Genomic DNA, 9,003 nt, shown 5'->3' with positions numbered 1-9,003 from the left:
ATTTAAAGCCTCTAAGAGATACAGATGGCCTGGCTGAGCCTGAAGCCATCCCACACTGCTGGTCATGAGCTTGTAGATGAGGCTGAGCACCCAGGGCAAGATCCACCAGCAGTGGTCATCTGTCCAGCAGGTCCCTGCCACGGGATGTCCATGCAGGGAGGCTCATGTGTTAACAGATGACAAAGGACAGGAAAAGTCTCTCTGGGGTTCAGGGATCAGCCACACCCAGTTCACTCAGTACCCACCGGATTTACAGTGGCATAAGTGCTCACAAGGGATCCAGCATGTGCTCATGGCAGTTTCATTCTCTGCTGACCCCACAGTGGCTGTTTTTGTCACAGCCCCTGCGGTTCTCAGCTGCCTTGGGGACTTACAGGCCAGTCCCACCAGATCACATTTGTCCATAGAGGATGAGGAAAGAAAAGCCAAAATAAGGATTCTTTTCTCAGTATTTGTGAGTAGAGGGAGGGCAGGGCTAACCCTTTTGGGAGCATCACACACTTAAAACCACATCAGCTGGTCATAAACTCACTCTTAAAGGGTGGTGGCTTCATGTCTGCCTTGGTATGCACTAATTGCTATAATGGCTGTACACTGTTAACAGAAATGCTCAAACTGAAAAAGACATTTATTAATTATTGGCACTTTGCTAAGAGGAAGATTTCACAAGCATTTCCCCAATGTCGGAAGACAGTAAATTTGCGTAATTTTGTTCAAAAGTACAAAACTAGGGAGCTTATTTGACAAACAAAAAGCCTTTTAAACAGAAGTAACACATGTTGCCACTTACTGCAAATTGTACCCCCTGGCTAGCCAGGCACCTACTCCTCTGCAGGTTCCAAACCATATTCTGAACCTCACTTGGTTAAACTTGCTTTTTAACAAACTTCAGCTTGCTTATTCACAGTAGCAGCATCCAAAGACTAAACCTCAGTGTAATTATTGTGTAAGAGGTGGTGTCCAGTAATTTTAATGCAAAGCACCTGCTTTTATCTTAAGTGCTAGAATGTAATGTTGGTGTGCGATACTAAAAGGTAATTAGGTTGAACAATTTCTCTAATCTTAGGGGCTATTTTAAAGGCTATAGATTTTAATTCAGCCATAAAGAAATGTTTGTAGAATATATTTTAATCTCTCTGGATTAATTAATTTTAATATTTGATAATCATGAAAGTCAGTGATGTTAAGAAGGTAATCCATTGTTGGGGATAAACACATGCACAGATCTGTTTGTACAGATACATAAATAGCAATCTCTCTAATGCTGTTTCTTTTTAATTATATTTTAATTTCATTTCTTTACATGTCTCTTTGTTGTTATGCTAACCTATCTGGAAGAGAACAACACGTGGAAAAGGCCCAGGGATCACTGATGTCAGAGGCTCAGTGAGACCTAACTAACACTTGAGTGCCCACTGCTGGGGAATGACTAACCCATAGTGAACTAATATGGTAAGTCTTGGTATTTTGATACTGGCAAGTTAACAGTCACCTACTGTGCAAGCCCAGGACGTTTTTTTCCCAAGCAAAGTTTCACAGGGCTTCCTATTGTGAATTCACACATGCCAATAATGCAATTGCATGTCTTGTTCGTTGCTCCTGCCTAATTATAAAATATATTTGTTTCTCTCCTAACAGAAGAGGAAGTATAAATATTTTTATAAACATAAATCTTAATTATGGAGGTGGATATTTATAAAACTAAAGCTCATCTGCCTTTGTGGAAGGACAATTTTCCATCACAAAAGAAGCAGTAAACTAAAGTGAAGAAGATTGGCATGTGCTGTAACATTGTAAAAGTTAAGGAAATCCTTTGAGGACACCAATGATTCTGAATGGATTTGGCACAGGTCTAACCAGGAGTGGTCCCAATTCCTTGGTCCAGACAAATTTTTTTCTGGAAAGGATTTTTGCTGTATATGCTGGTAATAAAATTCTTCTTAAACTGATCTTGTGTTTTGGGGTTTTGTTTGTTAGTTTTGGTGGAGTTTTTTTGGTCAAGTTTTTTTGGTTTCAAAATTGAATCAAATTTTAAAATGAAAAGCATAAGTCTTTAAAAGAGTCTAAGCCAGTTTTCCCTTTCACACAATATGTTGTAGTGATTGACATTTGACAAATGCTCTTTCTTTGATGTTTATACAACATCACCTTCTTCTACCTGTTCATGGATAATTGTAAAATGAAGCCTTGCCTTATAATTTTTTCAGGGAATAATTACTTTATTGCTGTACTATAACCAGACATCATCTCATCAACTGCAGAATAAAATCAGAAAAAGTCATCTGGCTTCCAGGAGAAGAAGTTGTTTCACTCACGCAAGTATCTTTAATAATATTTACTCAGAAATTTATATACTGGCAAAGAAAAATGTAAAATGTTTTCCTTTCTGCATGTTTGTCCCAGCATGAAAGCCCCTTTTTAATTATGTGCTACAGCTGCCAGTAAATGGTGGGGAGGGCAGAGGAGCAGGCACAAGGAAAAGCTATTTTAAGAAGCAAGGAAAGGTTTTCAAGGCTCTTTTCCTATTATTGTTCTGCTGTGATCTTGCTCCTTGAGAGATTTTTAGGTTGGATGGGCTCTTTGCTGTTCTGTGTGAGTTGGGTTTGTGCAGCAAGGAAGAGTCTGAGCCCAGCTTTAGCCTTGTGTTCCTTCTCTTTCCTTGCTCCTGGAGATTCCAGAAGCCTCTCTAGGTCATGCCAGGTCTGTCTCCTACAACCTGTGCTAAATTTCCAAGGCTGGGGAGATCCTGCAAAGCCCTTCAGTGCCACCAAAATTTCAGGGTCATGCGGCTCCTTGGATCTTTCAGAGTTTCAGTAACATTCTGTTCCCTTTAACATGGCTTTGACAGGCTGTCTCTTGCTTATTTTTGCACAACCTGTACTTTTAGAAGTAGTTAGGTATTTGTGGGTGTCTGGTGAAGGGATCTGAAAATCCCAGCCAGAATGTAAACAAAATGCAGCTCTTCCATAAAATTCAATAAATATTGGCCAATATAAACCTGCAAAAAAAAAAAAAAAAAATCAGACAGTGCCATGCAACATTAAACCTTCTGAGCTGCTGAAATCCCTCACCTTGAGCCTTTTTTTCAAAAGCACCAGTAAAAGTACTTTCTAATGTGCATAAATACACAGGGACTACATTAGGATGGTATGTAGAGACCAGTTTGTGTATTTACTCCATATTTTAGGAAGCAGCTTTTGAATGTGTCTGTGCATTCAGAAGATCCAATCTGTAAACTCAGATTCCATTGTCAACAGTATTTTCTTTGGAAAATAAACTGCTTTGGCTAAATTTGGACCTGCTCCCAAATCCAACTTAGTACTCACTTCCTGATAAATGGCAGTAGAAAATTTAGACCAGCTAACATAAGCATTAGCATACTTCCATAGAGAGGTGGTATGTATAATAATAGTGGGGGGTGGACATGACTCAGTAGTTCTGTAGGCCACTCATATACTAGAATCCACTGTTCTTTATTTATACAGCTCTGAAAGATGGCTCATACGAAAAATCCATCTAGGCCATAAAGCTGTGCTGCTCCAGTGGTACTTGCCTAATTCCAGACCAAAAGTATATTTTTCCCCATGGAGGCCTTATAAATGTGGTCAATCCAAAATTCCTGTTGGAAGGCCTGCACTTCTGGTAATATTCTTTTATTTTTTTAAGGAGCAGCTTGTTGTGCACAGGTGGGGTCCCAAGGTGGGGGGAAGGTACAAAGATTCAGACAGAAGCAGGGATAACACCAAGAAAGTTTTAACAGCAGCTACTGGGTACTGAAAGGATTGCCCATCAGATAGTACTCCTCTGATGCTGAGGAGTTGGCTAAAGTGAAATGTAGGCCAGAAAATGAGAGCTGGAGTTCAAGTCCCCAAACCCTCAACCTACCGGTAATCCAACACTTCCAGCCACAAGAACAGGCTGGAATTCCATGACAAGCCACCCGTGCTCATAAAAGATCTGGAGATGCAGCAGACCCAGGGGCCACATGAATTACTACTTGGGGGCAGGGGTACACAAGCATACCCACACTCTCGGGTCCGAAGTGTGTTCCCCATAAATATTTTAAGCCGTATGTTCCACCGAAAGAGATAGATTGCCATCACCAAACTAACACCCTGGCACAAACTGGTGATCTATCAGATGCCACCATCACCTCCAATCGGAGGAAGATTAAGGAAGTAGAGGACCCAGAGGTCCCAGACTTTCTTTCCTTGTTTTCTGAAAAAATTTTGATATGAGTTCTCTCTAATTACTACCCTGGATCTTACATTTCTGTTAAAATTCACCGGAAGGAGTTTCAGGTGGCAAGCTGGTGCAAAAAGCCATCACGCACCTCAACCTTCCATTGAGTGAATGTCACGTGCCCCTGAAACTCCCAAAGGGAACACTTTTCATTTGTGGGCAGAGGGCCTGGGCAGCGATCCCCTCTCATCTTATAGGAGGCCTATGTATTATCAGGCAGCTGTCCCTGTTTTCTCCTAACTAAACACAAATTTTAAATTGGCAGACTACAGTTAATAATTCGGCTATCCAAAAGGTTAAGCGCAGTGTACTAGAACTGGACAAACACTGTGACTCAAACGTTGAGCATTGGTCATTACCAGCAAGGGCTGCAGTTTCTGCATTCTTGCCATGGCAGCCAAAGCACTTGGGGAATTGGGCCATCTTGACTGCTGGGTAGCAAAACAGGCAAATCTAACTTCAACAGTGCTCAGTGACCTCCTAGAAGGTTCTTCTCTTAATGCTTTTGAGCAGGAGCACCTACATTTAATGAAGAAAAGCCATCAATCGTTCTCCCGTGACATCCCTTGACAAACACTATTAATGGTGAGCAAACAGTTTTTACAGGAGGGAATGATATATTTTCAATACATTTACTTCCAAGAGGATGCAATCTTTTTCTTTGAATTCTGAGCAGTAGCATTTCTCATGGCTCTGTTTCCCCAGGCATTTGGAAGAGATGGCTTTTCCCCTGTGTTTACCACACTGTTGAGCTGTATCAGTTGGTTGGTGACCAAGACACATTTGCGTTGTTCAGGGCCACCAGCAGGCTCGTGGCAGCCTTCTGCAACTCCTCCTCCTTCACTGTATTCCCAACGGACATCAACAACTTCATTATCTGCAGTGAAGTCTGCACCTCGCTGTCCATTATCCTCAGGAGGAGATCCTCGATGTCGCTGTTGGGCAGATGTCCTTGCTGCTGGCCACTGGCTGTCACCTCTGTGGCTTGTGCACCAGAAGGATTTGGTTGTGTGTTCACAGGTAAGGAGGTGGGGATCACAGCTGCCTCTGTGCCAGGTCTGGAGTGAGACGTGGGAGACAGGGAGGGAGCTGGCTGGGGACCAAAGCTGCTGGATGACATGGCATCACTGCTCATGATGATGTTGGTGCCTTCTTTGATGTGCTGATTCACTCTGCTCTGTCCTGGGCACATGGTCCTCTGTGGAGCAGAAAACATTCCTCTGGAGAGCCTTAGGAGCAGGCACCTATGCACAGCCCTGTTCTGTGGGTTTAGCTCTCACTGCACAATCTCATCTTTCCCATTTCCTACTAAGATGAGCCCAGGAAAGCAAAATAAACCTTCATATCCTTTCCTTGTCAAGTCTTCCCATAAATCTCTCTTAGGATTCACAGCTCTCTTTGCTCTCTTCTTCTGGCCTACATGAATCCACCTTTCTTCTGGAGAAATCTAGGTTGTCTAACTTGGTTGGGAATGAGAACTGGGGAAGAGGGCTGAGGTGGTCCTCAAAGGTTCATTTCCTTGAAGAATGCGTTCTGCAAAGTCTCCTTTTTGGCAAGGAGCTGCAGGTGCCATCTGTGTTAGCTAATCAGCTTGGTGTGTGTGCCCCTGGATGATGGGCTGCCCATGGTTCTCTTCTATCTTCCCTGTCTTTTAGCTTTCTGTCTTCCCACTTACTCATATTCAGGGCTCTCTCTTTTTCCTATTAATTGCCCAGAGCACACCATAGTCTTCAGGAAATAGCTAAATAACTCACCTTAAGGAAATACTTTTTCATAATACAGCGATAAAGAGAAAAGGTGCAGAAGTTGTGGAAGAAAGGATTTCCTGGCAGTTCAGAGCATATAGGACCTGGAAAGAGGCAAATAAAGACACAGACCCAGTGATAGGCTCCAGTGCTGGCATCCCCCTTAGCAATAACCTCCCTGTGGAGTGACATCCCTCCATGAAAACCCCTGTGTCATATAGGGACCTTTTGGGAAACTCCACTGCTTCTTGGTCATCTTCATGACCCAAGGAGTGAGAGGAGGCTGGTCCTAGGAACACATGTGGATCCAATGAAATGTGAGTGATCAGGGCCGTGCAGGACTCCTGTCCAACTGCCTGTCCTTGGGAATCATGGTTGGCTTTACCTGGAGGGATGACTCCATGGTTTTCATATTCATCCAGTCTCTGGACAAGTGAGTTCTTGCAGCCATACAGCTCACGAAGGTGGCAGGCAGTGCTGGCTTGGACGGTGACCCGCAGGAACTCGAAGAACTGGTGATATTCCTGGTCAGAGAGCGGTGTTCCCGGCTGCTGTGCCTTTGTGCCCCGAGGGCCGGCCACGCAGCCCCAGCCCAAGAGCACTGGTGGAAAATAGAGTGCAGGGAGTCAGAGGGAGGAGGAAATGCCAACCACATGTTCGGAAGAGCTGGAGGACTGAATCCAGATCTCTGTTGCCTTTTCTGGGTGCAGGATCCAGCACATGGAAAATGCATTTACAAGCTAGAGATGGAAGGTCCAGACCTGTGGAAAACTTGCTACGCCCATGGTGAAAGGAGTGACAGTATGTGGCTGAGGGACCTTCAACAAAGCTCTGGAGATTCAAATCTTGAACTGGAAGAAATGTCTTGGAAGTCATGGCTGAAACTGAGAATATTGCTCTGTTGTTGGGGCTGGAGCAATTACTGTTTCCTTCCAAGATTTTTAGCCTCTACAAACTCTCTTCCTCTGGGTAAATAGGTCTTTAACCAAAGTCCTCTCTCAGACCTCTTTCTCCTGCTTCCCTTGTTGCTTTACTGGGTCAACTCTTCCCTCTTAGCTTTGTGGGTTAACTCCAGATCTGTGCCTTAGCACTCGTGTCTGGTTTAATGCACCCAGCTGTCCCTGTCACGGCATCTCCAGTCTTCACCTCTGCTCCTGCCTGTGCCCAACTGCATCCAGATCTGACTCCTTTCTGGCTCTAAGGTCACTCTGTGGCCCTCCTTGATGAATAAAATACCAACTCCAGTGGTGAAAATTGCCAAAATTGTAAGCCCTGGGATCTTTGCACCTGAGGCATTGGAGGGTGCTTCATTCCTCCCTTTTGCCTCCAAACTGCCCAAGCTGAGGAGCAAAGGGGAGATTGCAGAGCAGCTGGGTTGGCTGCCCTTCCTCACAACTGGGTTTGGAGGAGGGACATTTCTTACTCACCAGACAAAGCCAGACAAGCCCACAGGGCTGTCATGACACTGGGAGCAGTGCCCATGACAGTTGGGGCCCACTTGCCCTGCCAGAGCTGTCATCTCTGCTGCTCTGCCACTGATGTCACAGACACCTGCATTCAAACACTCTATCCTCCGTTGCTCCTGCTTCCTCCTTGCTGCCTCCCATCCTGCTGTCCCCTCCCCCAGGCAGTGTTTGTGCATCAACAGGTGTGTGTGACTCTTTTTTTCTGCTCACTGCCAGCCCTACAAAATCTATCTGGAAAGAGGCAGTCAAAAGGCCATTTTTCTGTAGCACAGGACAAGAAATTCTGCCTTTGGGCTGCTGCTGTTGATAATGTGTGAGCAGATCAAAATCTTGTCTCTTGTCCAGATCTGTGCATGCTTGGCTGATCCACTAAGACAGGATCCACAAAGCACTAAACAGGGCTCCAGACCATGGCAGAGAACACTAGGAAGAAAGGGGATGGAGAGAAAATGGTTTGAGGAATTGATAGTTTTCTTACACAAAACTCATCAGGAGGCATTTTTGGTCTGGAAGTGCAGCAGGAAGAACATTCAGACACCTGTGGGAAGGCAGTGAGCTGTCAGGTGGCTCTCTGGACATCTGGTTGACACGTGTGTGCTACCTGAGCTGGCCCTGGTTATTGGACCTGAACAGTGGTGTCACAGTGTGCATGGCAGGACAGACAGTGACCCTGAGTCACATTTTTGGGCATCATTTTCCTATGGTCTAGGTTACTTCCAGCTCCTAAATACTTATCCTCCTGTAATCCCACCCTACAGCACTGCTACCATGATAGGTATTTATTACATCTGTTTTCCTTCCTCTGATCAGGACCTGCAGTCCCCAGCTTGGCTTTAACCTTTTGGATAAATGAAAAGCAGATTTTTGACCAGAAGCAGCCCAACATTGAGCCAGTAGAGAGACTGCTCACAAGGTAAGAAGTTGCATGGAACATGTCTGGGAAGGGAGGAGCTGAGTGCTGAAAATTTGGGGTGTACCATGCTGCACACTCCACACTTACTCTGCCTCTTCTGCTCCCTCAGTAAATAGATTCTGTTTCCAGGAAGATCTGTAGGCAGTGTATGGCAAAGTCCTGTGGTATCTAATACCCTTTCAAAATGACCCTGTCCAAAATGAAATCCATCTTGTATATTTTTCAGCAAAGAATATGCTCATAATGTTAAAAGACATAAACCAAAGTATGGCTTTTTCTTCTTTTTGTGCTGACAATATTTGGGTCAGTTTGCTGCTCTGAGGTGCTTTTGAGTACCTTTGTACTGCAAATGTTTTTCAGCCCTGAGTGTTGTAAACAAAACTCTGGGGATTGGTATAACCAGTGTAGTGGTGTCTTCCAAAATCTGCAGACCAGCTGAAACAAAACTGAGGGGTTTAATCTGCTACATCACGTCCTATTCCATGACTGAACAGGATGATGTTCAGGCTGTAAGCAGTGCTGTCCAGCCCATCGTACTTCACACTCTAGCATGAATTTCCAATGTGTTTCCAAATGAGTATAATCTATGAAAAACCAGGAACCTCCAAATGCTTCAGTCTAAAGGTTAATAAACTAG

The 9,003-nt window shown here is 44.3% G+C and overlaps 1 protein-coding gene across 1 annotated transcript; it reads right to left on the bottom strand.

Annotated features, from left to right (window-relative positions):
* Positions 1 to 4,860: 4,860 nt before the first annotated feature.
* On the bottom strand, positions 4,861 to 7,524 carry LOC115493492 (uncharacterized). The gene is made up of 4 exons (XM_030263665.4): positions 7,415 to 7,524; positions 6,373 to 6,588; positions 5,997 to 6,091; positions 4,861 to 5,440 (listed from the first exon to the last, which is right to left on the bottom strand). The coding sequence occupies exons 1-4, from the start codon at positions 7,467 to 7,469 to the stop codon at positions 5,000 to 5,002; spliced, it is 807 nt and encodes a 268-aa protein (XP_030119525.4). The 5' UTR covers positions 7,470 to 7,524; the 3' UTR covers positions 4,861 to 4,999.
* Between the last annotated feature and the right edge of the window lie 1,479 nt (positions 7,525 to 9,003).

The sequence above is a fragment of the Taeniopygia guttata genome, chromosome 1A (genome assembly GCF_048771995.1).
Source record: "Taeniopygia guttata chromosome 1A, bTaeGut7.mat, whole genome shotgun sequence".
In the NCBI taxonomy this organism is placed as follows: domain Eukaryota; kingdom Metazoa; phylum Chordata; class Aves; order Passeriformes; family Estrildidae; genus Taeniopygia; species Taeniopygia guttata.
Note: the sequence above shows the minus strand (reverse complement) of the source record. Positions and strands in the feature narration are given on the sequence as shown.